We start from the raw sequence: 19701 nt of genomic DNA, 5'->3' as shown, positions 1-19701 counted from the left end.
ATTGATAGGTGATGCACAGACTGTGTCCTTGTTAAAATTGCTTCAACAAAATATATTACTGTTCTAGTGGTTTTTGGATATTTTAATCCAAAAATTTTACATATTGTGCCTTTAAAGGATTAGTTCACTTTGAAATCAAAATTAGCCCAAGCTTTTTTATTAGCCAAGCATTTTACTTCATAACTTGTTAAATATGGATTTTTTTTTTTACACAAATGCATCGATTCGCTTCAGAAGGACTTTATTAATCCCCCAGAGCCGTGTGGAGTACATATTTATGGTGGATGGATGTGGATGGAAGCACTTTCTTCAGCTCATACTCATTGATCCCTATCACTGCCATTATAAAGCTCAGATGCATCAGGATATTTATTAATATTTCTGCAATTATGTTCATCAGAAAGAAGAAAGTAATATACATCTAGGATGGCTTGAGGGTGAGTAAAGCTTGGGCTAATTTTCATTTCAAAGTGAACTAATCCTTTAATATTAGATAATTCTGCATATGGATATTATATATTGAGTTCTGTGATATTCACATTCCCACTTTGTGGTTGTTACATTCATAGGCTACACAGTGCTGTGGGATTTCTGATGAAAATCATAAACATTATTTAAAAACTTTACTATATCCCATAAAGTTATCAAATTGATAATAATTATAACATTTTACAGTCATAATCTATCTTGCTTTTATATAATATCTTGTAAAACAGTAGAGATTAACACCAGAGGATAAAAGGGGATGTAAAAAAAATGTCTTGCCCTCAGAAATAGGCAAGTAAGGGTTAAAATGTCAAAATGTATTGTGCTTCCCTTTGTAAAAAGCCTTTACATGGCAGATTTTTATTGGTGTATCTTTTCTCTGACTCAAAGATGACCATGGACAAAAACTACCATTCATCTCTCAGGAGGTCAAAGCACCAATTAGATGCACATTGTGACTTCTGCATGCCTTCAGTTGCTATTGTGTTCCTAACGTTTTGTTAGGAACAAAGACAGGGTGGCAGCAAGTGGACAGCTTGACATTCAAATACCTATTTCATATATAGCCATCAGAATGCCCTTTTAGAGGTCAGGAAGGTCAGTCCGTTGCAAATTGCTGTTAGTTGTGGTCTGGTGGTCTGGTCAGTGTGTCACACATTAGACAGACCACAAGCGTCTTGTTCTGAAAGACTAAAGCATTTGAATTATTTCCGGAAATGGTCCTTATTTCGCATTAACCTCAAAATGCTCACAGTTTAAGGTAACAGATTTCATTCAAGTCTTGTGTTTTAAAACGAGCTTTAGTGTTGAGAAATGCCTGGCTGAAAGACGAAACAGGTGACAGGCCTCAAACTTAAGCGCCCTTCATGAACAGTATGGTTCTTAATGTCAGCACAGTTGCAAATAGTTTATTGTTTCATTGACCACTTTACAACCTCATTACTCAGCTGGAGTCTGGCTTTACAGAATCAAAGCTTAGGCACAAAACAAAAGGGTTGCTGACATTCAATTTTACCTTCTAATAAAAGCTTCAGAGTGTATGGACCTGAGTGCAGACAGATTCTCAGGACCTCCGAGCACCTCTTTAATCAATGATAACAATACAGCTGGAATTTCATATACCATTTCAGCAGCAGACCGGTAACACTTGGAGAGAAGCCAGAGTTAGGACCACAGGGAGAGAGAAATACTGTGATTCTATGAGTGTTATCCATAGGAGAGTTGCATGTATCAGATATAGCATTCAAGAAATAAGAACAAACTTTTCACAAAAGTAAAAAGAAAGAAAATATATAGTGAATTTCATATCTTACAGTACTTTTACAGTTATACACACTCCAAAATTCTTAGTTTAAAATGAAATAACAAAATTGGTATGTCCTTGTATTGTAAAACATGCTAAAAATGTCACCAGATGGAAACTGCTTTTTTGTAGACAGTCGACACTGAGCGTGGGCTATTATTGAGTGATATGGTCTGGGAACGTACTCAGACAGTGGAAGCCATGCCTAAATTGGGATGAGGGAAACATAAGGTCTACAGATGTGAAGGTGATCAGATTACCTCTGCTTAAAACTCACCTGTAATGCATTTTAACTGACACATGGCCTTGAAGGCATCAGGAAGACCTGGAAGAGTGTGGAAGAGAAGAAACAAAGGTAAGAACTGCAGGAGGTCTTTGTATAAATATTAGGAATGAAATGGCCAGTAGCCCACTGTAATTTTGGCTAAGATGTAAAAAAAAAAAAAAATAATAATGTGATAATTAAATTTGTGTTACAGAATCAAACCACAAAGAGGTTGAAAAAAAGAAAAAAGAAAAAAAGAAGACGAGATGTTCAATTATTATGTTCAGGAAAGGAACCACAGCCAAACTCTCCTCCAAACAGTAATAAAGTAGTCTGTTCTTATAGCAGCTTTGTTCTTTTTTTTCCTTTTTTTTATTCATCTCAGAGGTATCGACACATCCCTCATAAGAAATGAGAACACAGCAGAAATCAGCTGCATTACCCGGTATTTTTGTGTCTGCTAATTTGGCTGATAAAGAGACCTTGTAGAAGGCCATTAAACAACATGTTGACTGAGATGGGAGAGGATTGTATTCTCTGCTTTGTTGCTCCCTTCTGTTCCTCATCAGAGAGGGAGGAAAAACAGAACAAATAATTTCCAAGTTTTAATGAAAGCCAGTCAAGTCACTAGAAAATTCAAATAACTATAAAAATGAACAGTAAATAGATTTTAACTGTGAACATATATGGAAATCAAAACTAGTGACATTTAATGCTATGCAATATTATTGTTTTACCTGTCAAGTAACAGGAGCGGCTTGGTTTTACATCTGAAGGAGTATCTCAGACCTGTTCTGACTAACTTCACTACTGTCTTCACACTCGCTTGGTTTGAGAAAAGCATCGCCATGTGTTTTCTTTGCATATTTCTTCTTTTTTCCACCATGTGCTTTCCTGGGAAAGGGTAGAAAATGACGTCACTGTAGGGCTGGTCTGTAGTTTATTAGTCAGCGCGAAGTGCCAGGTTAGAGCTCAGACAAGGCTCTGTCCAGCCAGCTCAACTCAACTTAACCACCACAATTCTTCAGAGGGATGTCTTTCCTATAAGTTTAACAAACTGAGGCATTTACCCAAGTTCTACAACTTTTAACTCTCTTAATTACTCTTTGCTTACTTTTAACCAGTCTTTAAAGGTCTCTTGTTTGAGGATAAGTAGTGCGCGACACTTTTAGAGAAGACAGGCGCGTAGTGAAACATCCAAATTTGGATTATAGTTTCTGTTTCTCGTCTTTCAGTTGAGAAAACCCGACTCGTGATGGTTGTCCTGTCACTTAGGTTACTAATGGTAGGAGTTGTAGTAAGTCTGACTTCAGCTCTTCTGGTAAGTGTTAATGATTTACTGTTTATGCACGTAAAGTTGTATGGAAAGTAATCTGTAAGTGAAAGCTCGCGGGAGATGTTTGAGGCGTGACAGTCGCCCTCCCGCTTTGAACACGATTCGAATTCAAATAAATTTGACTTAAATTTAAGCCGGTTTTAAGAATATCTATACCAGTATGTTGAGTTAGTTCTATCTGTTCGTATTATGCAGAGTACTTGGAGAAAAAGTATTAACCAAACACTTGAGAAACTTGCGCATTTTAGGAGAGTGTTCCCAGCTGTCAAACCAATAGCCAAACTGTCTGAAAGTTGGCATGGCAGAAAACACGTGAAATATGGCAAGCTGTTCTCATATTTATTCCTTTAAACTAACAATTTCAAAAGTAACTTTGATTAAATACTAGTACTTTTCATACTTTGTAATTACCACTTGTAATTATTTGAAAGTGACAAATATTTTTTTTTTGTTACAGATAACAAATTGAATACTTTTCCATAGATTTCTTTGTGCGGCTGTGGTTCAGATATCGACTATTCACAGCTTACTATGTATTTCAGTTGGCGCTGGTACCTAGTTTTATTATCATCTATTTATGAATAGCCTATTTCTTAGTTACCAGTTTTAATTTTACTAAAACTACATTTTTAATTTTACAAAAACTATAAATTATCCATCCTAAATAGTAACTAGTTACATAAGAAATGTTACTAGTAGCCTAATAACTGGAATGGGATACTAATGTCTCATAAATAGGTAAGAGTATCTAATATGTTTCAGAAAAGCTGAAATAGATGCTAGCAACAATTTGGATGTTAATAGTAACAAAAAGTACTAGTAGCTTACCTAATGAGATACTATTAAAAATAGATAGGTACTAGTAACAGTTTGAGTACCGAACCACAGTAACAATAACAATAGAAAAGTTGCTTATTCCTTTGCTACTGGTCACTATTTGGTTTCATCCTAGGAATTAAAATAATAGTACCAAAAAATAGATACTTTTTTAAAAGGAATACATGTAAAAATGGCTTGCCACAAATGAAATTGAAAGTTAAATGTCAGATTTGGATATCCCCCATGATATCCTCTGTTTCTACCAATGGTACTTTCTCAGCTGTTTTGTAAATGTCTTGGCTGCATGTTTTATGCATTGTTTCTTTATCTCTTTGTTCTCTTTTTCTTTCAGGCTGGTGAAATTACAGATAAAGAAGGTAAAGTATACAGCCTTGTGATCCTCAAACTTTTCTGCTATCATCTATAACTTTTAAGCCTCACTCTGCCAAGTCATGTGGTGTTTAACTGTTATCAGCTGCATCTTCTCATCTTAATGTTTATTGACAAATATTTTAATCAGAAAATTAATCAGAACTGTTTAACAGTCAGTACAGGAAAAGCCCTAAGGTTACCATAAGAGATGATGCAAGTCAGTCTCTAAAGAACCTTTAACAGACTTTAACACTAATAATAATAGTCTGTTAATCAAAGTTGGGAAAGACAAGCAAATTTCATAGGATAATACATTGTTTAGTCAGCTACACTTATAATAAACGTTTCTCTCTGTTTTTAATGAATGGTGGGAGAACTTTAAGAAGTTAATTGTACACTGTAAAAACTCACACTTGATCCCATAACTTTTTAAAATTAAGTTAAATTAAAGTAGCGTCAAAGTCACAACCTGCAGTGATGAGTTCATTGCACTTTTTCAACCACTTTGAATTTAAGGACCGATGTACAGTAATAAATCATGTTGGAATTGGCAATTCATTAAATCTAATAGTAGTAAAGGACAGAAATATTTGTGTTATTGTTAAACAAAAATGTTATAACATAGTGAGTACTATGTAGATGGAAAACATTTAATATTTTAAAATGAACAGCATTTTTGTCTTATTTATATGACCTAGTTTGGATGTTTATTCAATTAGGCATGAATTGTTGAATGAATTGTTTTATTTTTGTATATTTCCTGCTTAGCCAAAACTACCATGACAAATTGCAAGGCTTTTTCTATTTGAAATGTTTTCCTTCATGCAAACCATTCATATGTCATAACACATTAGTAGCATGCTTTGAAATGTAAGAAGCAGTTTAATAGCAATAAACAGACATCCAGTAGACTTCGTAACCACAAATGGCTAATTTATTTTGGCATTTTTTTATTATTCAAAATGGACCCATTAGAGCAATTCTTTCTCCCACAGGCATGTAGTTACATTAAAACTGAATGTCATTTTTCCTTCTCATTAATTTTTTTTTTTTTAAATTCTACTTGTCTGTCTTATGTTTTATCAGACTTGTTGAAGATCCGTCTGAAAGAGTATGGCCTCATTACTCCCATCAGTACCGACGCAGAGGGACACTACCTCTCACATCTTCTCTCGGCCAATCACAAGCAGCGTGTGAAGCGTGAAGTTTTGGAAGGGTCAGCGCAAGCCGTAGACAGGTTGTTCTTTAACATCACTGTCTTTGGCAAGGAATTCCAGCCTCCGACTACATCCCAACCAAAGATTAGTGGCTCCAGGAGCCATGGTGGAATGGCATGATGAGATCGAAATAGCTGGGAATGCAACTGAGAATGGAACCCACTCAGAGAGAATACTTAGAAGGGAGATGCTGAAAACAGACTGCACTTTTATAGGGGACATCACGGATGTGCCTGGAGCTTCTGTCGCCATTAACAACTGTGATGGACTGGTGAGTGTTGTTTCCTTTCCTAGTATACTACTTTTGAAATGAACTTAACAAGCAGGGTCTGGCGCAAATGACAAAGTGTAACAGAAACTGCAAAGCGCACGGTTTGTGTAGTTAATATAATGGCTTACGAGCTATTTTGGCCTATTTTCGCACTTGATAATGCCAATGCAGTTCGGTTTCTTAACTTTTATGCAAATCCACACTGGCATTGAGTGGTGAGTCATTCCTTTCCAAACCTGCAGGGAACCAGCTTCTATGACCATCATTTTTTTCCACCCAGAATATTTGCAGTTTGCTTTATGTTTCACATTTTCTTTATTTAAATGGACAGCTCACCCCCTCACTCCTTCGTCTACTAACTTTCATGGCTCTCCAAATTCATAGTCAATATAAATAAGCCATTATTCATTTAAATTTTTTGGCTGGTAATCAATAAATGGCCAATATCAAAGTTTTACATTAATTAAATGTTTATTTTCTAAATAAAAGTAAAAACTAAAAGAAATAATTTACAAAGATTTAGACATCACAATATTACAATGTACTGTATGAAGTATTCATTTAGAGTTTTTCAGAATATTAAACATTTATATTGTATTTTCCCCCCATACAACCAAATAGACTGTGACTAATGGCTTTCAAGCTCCAAAAAGATTAAAATAGCAGTCCATATGAGTCATTTATTTTATCACAAGCCCTCTAAAGCAATCCGATAGCTTTGTGTGAGTAATGGTCTTAAATGTAAATAATTCATTGAAAATCTTGCTTATAGCGAAAATGAAAGGTTCCCCTTTCAGCAGATGCTGTGGTGAGGGTGGTACTAATCCACTCACCTGCCAGTTTTCAAGTCAGATCATTCACGGAAAGTTTGCATTGTACTGTGTGTCTTTTAGCCTTTCTACTTTCTCACAAAAGACTATGCGAGCTTGAGGCGAGTGTCCAGAGTGATAGTGGAGTTGAGTGAACTGAGGGTCACCCCAGGAAGCTGACAAATAGGATGAAGCTGCTCTCCACAGGGCCTGTCTAACATCAGAGGAAAGCTTTACTCTTCAACAATAAATAGAGAGGTCAAATTGGGAAATCGATTTTGCATAGACTTCCAAAGAGTTTACGCAGACAAGCATGGGCAAGGGAGTGATGGTGAGAAATGGGAAAAGATGTTTTTTTGGAATCAAGCGATGACAGTCTCACTGGAATTAAGTGGAATGTTTCAGCTTCTACAAATGGACTTTTTAGATACACCAATGACCCATGAAAAACAAAACAAAACAAAACACTGACAAAACATTGACAAAAAATTCAGTTGTTACTCAGTCAGAAGCCATGTAAAGGAAGCTGTTTGTCTAATATTAGTAGCATTTTGAGTGGATGCTTTATTTTTTAGGATGCAATAAAATCATAGAAATAGAAATTCAGAATTTGACTGAATAGGACACATAATAGGACATGCAAGGAACATTGGCTGTCTTTTCCCAGGTCAGTGGGAATTTTTTGAAAAGAAACATAAATTAATGTTGCAGTCTTTTATTTCTAATGACCTCCTCAGCTAAAAATAAATAAATAAAAATACTTTTTTCAGACTGATTCAAATTGAGTCTTTTTGAATGATTGAATGATTCATTAAAAGAAAGACTCAATTGAAACTCAATTGAAAGTTGTGTTTTGATTGCAGCCCACATAGGCCACTAAATAGAAAGATGTTTTTTTCTCATTTGACATTATAGTGAGTCAGATTCAGTGTCTCCTCTGACTGATTCAGTGAAGGATTCATCAGACTGATTAGAACTTCATGTTAACTCCCGAGTTTGATTGTGCATACTGTGAGACAAGCTGAACTATTCTATTTTAAGTGACTTCTTTAGACTTTTCCCTTCAGCTCTGAATGTTTAAATTGTCTTAGAATGACATCAGTGCTATTGTGTGACCTTTGAAACCTTGACTGTGTATTTCTACAAGACCCACTGAGGTTTTTGTACCTTTACATTTTACACCTAAATTGCCACTTTCTTGAGTAATGGATCAAATGTGTATGTGGACAGTTTTTGATGTAAAGTGGCACTCAGAGTCGACACCAAGATATGTTTCCATGGTCTTAATTACAGCCACCGTGGATCTTGAAGTCTTCACATGTAGCCCGTGAAGTAGATATTTCCTTTCTGAGCTGAGAAGTTGTGGGGGATGGAGGGATGATTTTAGCTGGGGAAGGAGGAGGAGGAGTGGGAGGCTCACTTACATGACACAGGCATGTTTCAGGCTTGTGAACATTCCTCTGAAAGTAGAGAAAAGTGAACGGTTCTGTTTCTGCTTAGCAACTCAACAAGGTTTCGGAATGTCAGAAGAAATACTTTGGTAGAAATATCAAAGATCCAAGCCAGTGCCCATTCCCTTTCCACTAGGGACCAAAACAGGGTCAGCAGTCAGAGCGTTCCCAAAGCAATGGGAATTATCCTCTGCTAATCTACAGCTCTGTGTCACTCATAGCTTGGCCTCTTTAAGGCATACTGCTATATTCTGTGGCCAGGGTGTTGAATGAGGCTCCTCGCCCATTGATGATCAGAGCTGGCTGCGCTACTGAACTCCTGGCCGAGCTTCATACAGGAGGCTGGCTCTGAGCCAGAACTTCATCCCCAACGCACCTTTGTGTGAAGAATAATGACATTAATGATCAGAGGAGTCTGTGTTCTTCTGCCCACACTGCCAGTAACAATCTAACATGTTCAGATGCACTTCAGTGCTGAGATGACTTTGAACTTCTCTGTTTTTTTTCCCATCGTGTCTTGAATTCCTCTAAGATTTCTGGTTTTAGCACTGTTCCAAGATCTAGTGAGCTGACGAACAGTGATTTGAATCGCTCTACTGTACATAGACAACAACAAGCAACTAACAAGCATAAATGTAAATGACACCCATAATTTTAACTAGTGAACTTTTCAGTGTTGAATAACTATTCAGCAGCGATGCATTAAATTGATCAAGAGTTAAGACTTTTACATTGTTACAAAAATTTCAAATAAATAAACTCAGAAAAACAACTATCAAGGTTTCCACAAAATTATTCAGCAGTGCAATGTTTTCATTGATAATAACAAAATGTTTCTTGAGCACCAAATCAGCATAGTAGAATGATTTCTGAAGGATCATGTGACACTGAAGACCGGAGTAATGGCTGCTGAAAATTCAGCTTAGCCATCGCAGGCATAAATTACATTTTGAAATATATTAACATAAAAACGGTTCCTTTAAAATTTACCGTTTTAGTGTATTTTTGATCAAATAAATGCAGACTTGGTGAGTATAAAAGACTTCTTTCAGAAACTTTATAAAATCTCACCAACGTCAAACTTTTGAACGGTAGTGTATGTATGTTTATTCAGTGAAAGATTCGTCAAACTGAATCATACGGGCAACCGTATTTTTGATTTATTTCAGCAGTTATCACAGCCTGGTTAGGATGTATGTTGGAGCTGCAGTTGTAGCAGCAGAACTGTGCAGGGTTTTTTTTTTATTTTTTTTTATCAAGTTCACACACAGTGGCTGCACGACCTACATCAAACAGAAGTGCCAGTGACCAAGCAGTGTATGAGACCTGAACTGTCACAAGTGGGTGTACGCTGTTTTAAGAGTAAACACATCTCTGCTCTCTGACATCTCTGGCATACCAGTGTGTGTCCCACCCTTTACTCAGTGGATCACTCACTGTGCCTTATTCTTAATGCTTCAGACTCTCACCATCTGTAACTGCCAGGGTTGGGACACAAACTGAAAAATGACAAACAGGATTTATTGAGCATGAAAATTTAAGGTGGAATTGAACAAGAATGTTTCAACCAAAACAACATGCTTTTTTAACCTTATAGCAAAATCTTCTGTCCTCATAGCTGCTGCAAAAGTGGGTCAAGAATTGTAGATGCATGTGCACAGAATTCTGTAACCCATTTAGAAAATGCATAGAACAGTTAAATACACAGTGTCATCATTTACTCTCAAAGAGGTTGTTTCAAACCTATTTGACTTTATTTTTTCCCATGAAGCACAAAAGTAAAGATTCTGAAGACTGTACTGATCCCCCTTTCTATGGCACTGAAATGAATAGAAAAAAAGAAGCTTTTAAGCTTCGAAAAGAAGGGCCTACCATAAAAGTGTGTTGTTTTATTGTCATTCATTGATAACCTTCACCTCCACGGAGCTGTTAACTACTCAAAAGAGCCCTGAGTCAGAACTTGAGAACTGGATCAGTTAGTTGAATCATTCAGACTTTGAGTTTTTATTTGATGGATTCAACTCAAAAGAATGTTTTGATCATGAATCTGACATCTCTACTTTTCTAATGAAATCTCTTGAGAACTAGGTTGGATGTCAAGATATTATGTGAACAATGAATTCATATTATTCCTTAAATATTGACCCTTTTTTATCATAGTTTTGTGACCTTTTTGAAACTTGAAAGTTCCTTTTTGTATTTGTGTGCATGAAATAGCATGGGAAAGAGCATGAAAAACAATCTTAAAAATAACTCATTTTGAGCTCCAGAGAATAAAGAAAGTCATACATGTTTGGAATAACATAAGGATGGATAAATTATGACCGGACTTTCATTGTTGTGTGCATGGCTTGAAGTTCTATATTTAGAGTGAGAGAGTGCTTGAAGGAAAGAGAGCAAAGCAAGCTTTCTGAACTATCATAACTATCAGAAGTTATTGCTTTCCATTGGAAAGAGCAGCATTAGCTTGAGTTTCACTCCTTAACTCTGTTTAAACTTTGCAAACTCAGGTGAGGCTTTTATTCAGTCCAACACCAGTTTAAACTCAGAAACCATCCTTCTGGGAACACAAACATTCTTCACCAAATATTGGCTGAACTCAGTGACTTCAACTTCAGCATCTCAGCTTGAAATCAGGTAACATTTGGATCATAACAGACTGTCCTGATTTTAACTGTTACCTCAGTTCTGCTCGTGTTTTTACAGCTAAAGGACTTTAGCCTTGTAAAAGAAACTAAAGCCCCCTTCTATGTTCCTCAATGCACTTAAAATGCACCAAAAAGAATGTTTTTAGAGTGCAAATTAACTGGCAGTAGTCCCAAAATATTTCATAAAGTTCTGTTTTTACTGGCAAATCTTCCATTACGCAAAGCATTATCTAAAGCGACAAAGAAAGGCTGGAGAAAACAGATGCTTCGATATCTGGATTAGACTCAAATGCCCAATTTACATGTAATAAGCCTCTTGTCCTCTCTCAGAAAGAGAGGCCCTTAGTCCGTCTCCAATATGATTTAAGCATTTGCGAAGACCGGCTGTATATGCTTCGGTTATACAGAAGAGGGCATGTTGGGGATTTAGCATATCCAGAAAAAAAGGTTGCCTTTGATTGAGAAAGAAACCGAGCCAGTTCCTTCCCCCTGAGAAGTGCACCCGTACACAAGAGTTGTATTCACTAATAGTTATTGATGTACTTTGTTGATTCAGCCGAGGACTTGCCTGTTGCAGAGGCTTGACCCCTGAGCTGTTTTGGTATATGGTTTGAGGTTGAAGAGGGGAGGTGTTGGAGGATATGCAGAGGCAACTTATTTCTTTAGGTCTGCTTCAGGAGAGGCCAGAGACTAGCAACTCTAGCCCTGTGTGTTTGGCTGCTTTTATTGATTTATTAATATATTTATACATTTTTAATCATAAAGCCACATTTTCTGTTGTCATTGCTCTGAACAGCGCTTGGGTTTTATTTAGAGTTAGCCATGCCGGTCTTGCCACCACTCAAAGTATTGGGTAAATGTTTGCTTTCAGTGTTTTTTTTTCAGAGCGGCACAAAAAGAAATGAATGATTCAGATTTGATTCTCATGTTGTATTTTCAAATTGGATTTAAAATGACGTCACATACTATTGCTTTTTCTTTTTTCAGAGTTTCTTTTGGGCTTGCCACATACATAAATTTAGTAAAATCATTTGAACATTGGCACACGGTTACTCCTAAAAAATCCCAAACTGAGTTGAGTGCCCATTTACTATTCATTCTCTATGGGAGCAGCAGGTTCATGCAGGGGGATTGTGGGATTGAAAGTGGAGTGGATTTCCAAGTTTAAATGCAATTTGAAGATTTTATTGTGATTAAGCTGTGGCTGGGATATTGAAAGTGTACTAAATTGACACCTTGTGTATAATTTGGGCTTTCGAAAATGAGGTTTGCATTTTTCCTATACTATAACGACGAATATATATGAAGACTTTATCGACTGTATTGAAAGCAATTATTGCACAGGCTACTGCACATTTTACAGACACACCCCTAGAATGACAGATTGCACATTTTGAGTGGTACTGAGCTGATTCTTCAGCACCAGCACAGGGTAATATGATTTGTGGTGTGACGTTTTCAGCTAAATGCTCTTCTTCAGGCTAAATACAGCATGCACATCATTAAGGAAATTAAAGAACAGTGAGCTGACATGTTGATGTGTGTGTTCTTTTTCTTTTCTTTCCTTCATAGTTTGAGCTGCAACAGTACTTTGTATGGTTTTCTTTGCCACTATTTCCTTTGTTCACTGGAATTTTGTGAGGCGCTTTTCTTTGTAAAGCAACTTTACAATATATATTGTGATTGAGCTACAAATAAATTAGCTGATGTGTGACACACAGTGCACACTTTGTGATGTATACACTACTCAGCCAAAAAAAAAAAAAAAAAAAGTCGCTGTTTGGGTTTTAATAGGCAAATACTTAAGAGTCTATGGATGAATCATTATTACAGTGATTATTGTTTTTCTAGCATGTTATATGTTTGGCAACAGTTCTTTTAAACCTAAAAGATGGAGTGTGTAGCTTTTCATTTCTTAAACAACCATGTATTAAGATGTATCATGGCCATATTCCAGGATGACAATGTCAAGATTCATCAGGCTTAAATTGTGAAAGAATTGTTGGGAGGGAGCATGAAGAATCATTTTCAAACATGAATTGGCACCTTAACCTTATTGTAAGTTTTTGGGATGTGCTGGAGGAGACTTTACAGAGTGCTCACCTCTTGCATTGTCAATACAATATCTTGACCAAAAAATGATGTACCTCTCGATGGAAATAAATGTTGTGATGTTTTTCCATCAAGAGGTGCATCAATTTTTGGTCAAGATCTTGTACTTACAATGCAAGAGGTGAGCACTCTGTAAAGTCTACTCCACTCCAGCACATCCCAAAAACTTACACTGAGGTTAAGGTGCCAATTCATGTGAGAAAATGATTCTTCATGCTCCCTCCCAACAATTCTTTCACAGTTTGAGCCTGATGAATCTTGACATTGTCATCCTGGAATATGGCCATGATGTGTTTTCCTACATGGTTGTTTAAGAAATGAAAAGCTACACACTCCAAGGGTTAAAAGAACCGCTGCCAAACATACAGTATAACATGCTAGAAACATACAGTACTCAGCATAAATGAGTACACCCCCTTTGAAAAGTAACATTTTAAACAATATCTCAATGAACACAAAAACAATTTCCAAAATGTTGACAAGACTAAGTTTTATATAACATCTGTTTAACTTATAACATGAAAGTAAGGTTAATAATATAACTTAGAGAACAAAATTTTCAGTTTTACTCAAATTAGGGTGATGCAAAAATGAGTACACCCCACTGAAAGTCTCTGGAGCAAAGCTAAATGTTAGACTACAAATGTCTAATTTAACAAGAATTCAACCACAGGTGAGTCTAATTATTCATTACACAGGTGTCCAGCAGACAGTTGACTATAAAAGGGTGTTAAAACCCCTTCCCATTTCATGCTGTCAGCAATGGCACCACATGGAAGAGAAATGTCACAAGACCTGGGAAAGAAAATAATTCTTTACACCAGAAAGGTGAAGGCTACAAGAAGATCAGCAAAGCTTTACTTATCAGTCAGAATACTGTAGCAAAAGTGGTACAAAAATTTAAAAAAGATGGAACTGCAACCATCTCACAGAGAGGTCCAGGTCATCCACGGAAGTTAACACCTCAACAGGAGCGTCTTCTGATGAGAAGCGTTGAAAAAAATCGGCATGCAAGTTCACTGCAGTTATCTAAAGAAGTAGAAAGTGAAACTGGGGTGACTATTTCCCGTGACACAATATGGCATACACTGCAGAGGAATGGCATGCATGGGTGCCGTCCACGAAAGAAGCCTCTCCTAAAGCCCAGGCACAAAAAGCCGCCTAGAGTTTGCCAGGGCCCATGCTGACAAAGATGAAGACTACTGGGACTCTATACTCTGGAGTGATGAGATCAAGATAAATGTTTTTGGAACTGATGGCTTCAAAACTGTATGGTGTAGCAAAGATGAGGAATACAAAGAAAAATGCATGGTGCCTACAGTGAAACATGGTTTTTGTTGTGGGGTGTACTCATTTTTACATCACCCTAATTTGAGTAAAACTGAAAAATTTGTAATCTAAGTTATATCATTAACCTTACTTTCATGTTATAAGCTAAACAGATGTTATATTAAACTTAGTCTTGTCAACATTTTGGAAATTGTTTTTGTATTCATTGAGATATTGTTTAAAATGTTACTTTTCAAAGGGGGGTGTACTCAATTACGCTGAGCACTGTAATAATCACTGTAATAATGATCCATTCATAGATTCATAAATAGTATTTGCCCATTAAAATCCAAACAGCGACTTTTTTTTTTTTGTCTGGGCAATGTATTTGGCATTGAAATGTCTAGTAAGTTATTCAATACCAATCATATTATGTAATGACCAATATGCTAGATAGTGGAAATAAGAAAAAGTACTAAAAAGTATAGTGTAAATGTGATTATTATGTTAATTTTCCTGAGTACACGTGAAATATTTTTGCTTCACTCTGTTTATTTTGATTTTCCTTCCTCAAAATACAGAGATTCCTCTTTTCCTCTTTGGGTTAGATGACTTTCACATTTTTCTCTTTTTTTTTCTCCCGGTGAAAGAAATTAACTGGTGTAACTTTTTAAAAGTTCCTTTTAAAGGAGGGATGAAAATGGCAGGTAATGATGACGAAGGTTTACACACATTTCTAAACCAAACACACCTTTAAACAACATGGCGGGTGAAAGGTAGCAGTGTGTCGGCTGAATCCACGCTTTTTTGAAAGTGGCAGTACCTTTTTTTAAATAAAGCACGTTCAGACCGGCTCCTTAAGAAGTTTAGACTGGAGTGCCGTCTTAGAAAACTGGACCCCTTCAGCTGAATCCCATATGTTTGTCTTGGCCCATAGCTGGTGTCTGCTTGGCGGGCGCTGATGCTGGGGATATTAAACTGATGGAACACAGGTCTCTTGATCCCTCTCGAGGGCTGCTATTTAGGTGAAAGCAAGTGGCTCTGTCCATCCACCTGTGATTGTCTGCTTCACAAAGCAAGCTGCTCTTTGGTCGGTGTAGCTAATGGGGCAGTAATAGAGGTGACTACCTGGTGTCCTCCTTGTTTCTCACTGGCACTGACACCTCAGAGATGTGTTTAATGTTTTTAATCAGGGCTGAGTGTAAAAATGGGTTTTTGGGAATGGCAGTAGTTGTGATAAGCTTTTATATTTCTCCACCACAGTGTCCAGCCACAGCCTTATAATGGTTGTTTTGTATTTCAGTTTTCTCTGAAATGATTTCCTTGGAATATTTAATTAATATGAAAAGTACTTTAATTAAAAAATAAATAAATAAAAATACATTTATGAAGCAAAATACATTTAGAAAAATACAAAATATATCACAGTTATTAGCTTGAGGACTTCAGATTCGGTCCAGTGTTGGTCTACTGGAGCAGTGGTTCCTTACTACTAAACATTGGATTTTGTATTTTACCATTATTTTGGAGTACAACGCAGTTCCTTCTCCTTCTTTCATCTTCCTATTTTACAAAAGTCTTTTTCAAAAGGTTAATTGGTACTTGAGGTAAGTGATGCCTCAGCCTTTCAATTCTCTGAGACCTTGTAAAACCAGAGATTTTGGAGTAATGATAAATGTACTCTTCTTAAAAAATACCACCTTAGACCAGCGCGAATTTCCTGGTGTGCGTTCCAGTCAGCTCCCGAGCTTGTGAATCAGTATATCGTGTAAACAAATTCGGGCACTGGTAAGGACAGTAAAGGATGCTGGCTCACTACACATTGGGACACTTATGACTCTATTTCTGGCGATGTGACAACGTCCTCATTGTACAACATCACTACTGGTATAACAAAAGCAGAGCTGATATCTTTTTGACATTACTTGGAATGTCATTTAAAGTACATTATGATAAATACTTATACATGCAACATTTCAACCGTAAATAAATTATAAATGTTTGCTGGATTATGTTCATTACCTGTCTAGCGATGTATGTTTATGCTGAAATATAATAAAATAATGGTTTGTATTTTTTAAAACATCTATTGCGCGTCGTTATGTGTAGTGAGTTGGCTCACGTGATTTAAGTTTCGCGTTTCAGAACTTCCGTTAAGGGAGCATGGTGAGCATCGATGCTCCCTGGTTTTCACGGTGCATTATGGGACTTTTTAGGGAGGTAATGTTTAAGTGCCCTGGAAGGATTCTGGTATTGAGACAGCCCTTAAAATGGCTGACTCCCTGATCAGTGCCCTGACTACTGAACTAGGGAGCTGATTGACACGCACCCCTGGTTAGGGCTGGTTTGGTGCTGGTATGGTTGGTGGATCACCATGACTGGTTGATGATGATGCTGGTTAGGCAAGGAAGTCTAGTTAAACTAGTTAAAGGGATAGTTAATCCAAAAATCAAGATTCTGTCATCATTTACTCACCTTCAAGTTGTCCCAAACCTGTATGAATTTCTTTCTTCTGCTGAACACAAAATAAGATATTTTGAAGAATGTCTGTAACCAAACAGTTTGAAGGGACCCCATTGACTTCCATAGTATTTTTGGTCGATATGGAAGTCAGTGGTGTTCATCAACTGTTTGGTTACCTGTATTGTTCAAAATATCTTTTTTTATGTTTAGCAGAGGAAAGACATTCATACAGATTTATACATTTTAAGAAGTTTGGTGTGGACACCAGCAACAACTATGCTGTTTTTTCAGTTGGTGTATAGGAAATAATAGCTGAACTCTCACAGTGTTAACTATCACTGAGAGGCATATTGTGGAGTATTTGCTCTTTAAAAAAAAAAAAAAAAAAAAAAATCCACAAACCATTTCTCAAAAAGTTTGGAAACTTTCTATAGGCAAAAAGCACAATATCAGCATAAATCCTTGTTTCTTGCCTTAAGGCCCTGGTATACTTCAAGCAAACATATTCATCTAACCGCCTCTCTTAGCAGCATGGGTGGTGTCAGGATATTCGCTAACAGTATACCACTGCTCACATATTTTTAACTTGTTTTTACCCCATAGCAAAGAATGGAAAAGAACTTCACCATGAGTATATTGGGTCCTTTAAGCGACTTGCAATTATTATTGAAAAAAAAGCAATAATGATTTTTTTTTACATAATAATGCCAATATATACATGTCTTACATGCCTTTTGGACAGCTGTGATGCCTGATTACTAGATTAAACTTGACCCAAGATACTTTTTGGATTGTTATTGGATAACCATTAGCTTTACTGATTGATTGCCAGTTAAGGTTAGTGCACAACAGACCAATTAGAGCACAGTTTAGAGTTTGATTTGAGTATTTGTCTATATTGGCATCCACACAAAGGCAGCAGCATTTTACTTAAACTGCAGTGGCTCAGGTGGTTAGTGCAGTGACCTGTGGGTCTGCAGGGAAGAATCATGGTTGTGGAACATATATGTTTGGTGCATACTGATTCTGTATTCAAGCACACGTATTGCACGGTCTGTTCACTTGCCTCGGGCAGTTTGAATGAAACTGGGTATGATTTTCATAATACATAATCATCTAGTGTTATTGTGACTGATGGGTGCAGAGCAATTCACATGGTGCAGTTGTGCAGCTTTAGAAATCAGTTATACGTCGGTTGCATTGTAAAATGTACTATAAGCAAAAACTGACCGTTGAAGCATAGAGCTCTTTGGAAATGGATGCAGGCAGCAGGCATGGAGAAAGTTAAACCGTGCGCAGGATGGTGCTGAGAAGAGGTGGCCAGGTTATGACTAGGAAAGAGTGGGCTGAGAGAAAGAGAGAGCGCTAGTCTTTCAGCACATTCCAAAGCACGGCCTCTGAGAGGCTGTTCTGTGTCCAGGAGGCCGGCTCTGGGGCTGGAGGTGAAACTGTGAGGCTGTTCAGAAGAGCAGTAAGGTCGGTCCATGCACACACACTTGAAGTACTGTACATTCGAACACTCACCCAATCACGTGCACAGAGCCAAATACGCAGTTGAGCATATGGATGAACTCCCACTACAGAAGTGAGCACATTTAAAAGGATGATCACATATTGCAAGTCAAGATGGTTTGGCGTCTTCATGATGTCAGTATGATTTGTAGTGACTTTGCTACATGCTCCCACTCATGTTGTACACAAGTTAAAACACACAGAATGCAGTAATATACTGGTGAAAATGCGTCTATTTTGCACTTTTAAAAAAAAAAAATTTGTATTTAATATATATATTTTTTTCACTTTCATTTTTAATGAGTATACCAAATTAATAGAAAAGTTTAATTAAAAAAATATATTTTTCAGTATGTCAAACTGTAGGAAGACAATCTGTAGAAAAGCAGAAAAGGTACTGATAATTCATTTTCTGCCAAGAAATTATCTGATACGTTTACGGGCACTTCCTTTAACCCTAATACACAATGCAATGCGTAATTCAGAATATGGGTAAACACCTGTAAGAAATAAATACAGAAAATTTTATCGTAATAACACTGTGGTGAGTTTCTTGCAGAATGTTTTTTTTTTTAATTATTTAAAATACTAAACCTCTCTTTAGAGTATATTTAAAGGGGTCATATGATGTTTTTTTTTTTAATGTTTCCTTTCCATTTAGTGTGTAATTTATCTGTTTGTACATATATAAGATCTGGAAAGTTAGATCTCCAGATCTGTCTAAAATGTCCAGATATTACTTCTGCAACCATCTGTCACAATGTGAAATATTAGCATAATGCCCACTCAAAGACATATGCAAAGAAAGAAGATGAGGCTTCAGTGAATTGTAGTGTTCTTGTCATGCTGTGGAGATGCGAAAGCAAAACCACTTTGTTTGGGCAACCAAAAAAGGATGAAATTAGGAACCAGCAGTTTTTTTTATTTATAATGCAGTTCCTGAGCAGTACAACCCAAAAGTTAGCTTGTATACAGTGCATTTTACGGAGGACAGCTTCCTGAACCTGGGAGAGTTTTTTTTTTTTTTTTAAACTGTATTTTATGTTGTCACACATAAAGTTGTTATAGTAAAAAAAGACAAATGAAACCATTATAACCTAGAATCTGAAAGATAAGAGAGTTAAAAAATGTACCAAAATGTTCTACTCAAGACGATTCCGGTATATCTGCTTGATCATCCACATTTTCAGAATCTCTGGCTCAAAGTGATTTGTTAATACCAACAACATTATTAACTGTTTATAATTGCTTTAGAAGCTATGGAAGCTGAAACTTGTGATTATGGTAAGGGGTGTTACATTTCCGACATGCACTTGAGGTGTTTGGCTAGTCACAACACACTGGGTCAGCTGGCCAATCAGATCACTC

The 19701-nt window shown here is 36.7% G+C and overlaps 1 protein-coding gene across 1 annotated transcript in view; it reads left to right on the top strand.

The window, feature by feature from the left end:
- The first annotated feature begins 2990 nt into the window (after window positions 1–2990).
- adamts3 (ADAM metallopeptidase with thrombospondin type 1 motif, 3) overlaps window positions 2991–19701 on the top strand; it is a 101386-nt gene continuing 84675 nt past the window's right edge. The window contains 4 exon segments of the mRNA XM_051894888.1: window positions 2991–3375; window positions 4562–4586; window positions 5668–5858; window positions 5860–6069. Coding sequence (XP_051750848.1) covers window positions 3310–3375; window positions 4562–4586; window positions 5668–5858; window positions 5860–6069 — 492 coding nt within the window. The 5' untranslated portion in view covers window positions 2991–3309.

This window comes from Ctenopharyngodon idella, chromosome 5 (genome assembly GCF_019924925.1).
Source record: "Ctenopharyngodon idella isolate HZGC_01 chromosome 5, HZGC01, whole genome shotgun sequence".
In the NCBI taxonomy this organism is placed as follows: Eukaryota; Metazoa; Chordata; class Actinopteri; order Cypriniformes; family Xenocyprididae; genus Ctenopharyngodon; species Ctenopharyngodon idella.
This window is presented reverse-complemented; position numbering and strand designations above follow the sequence as displayed.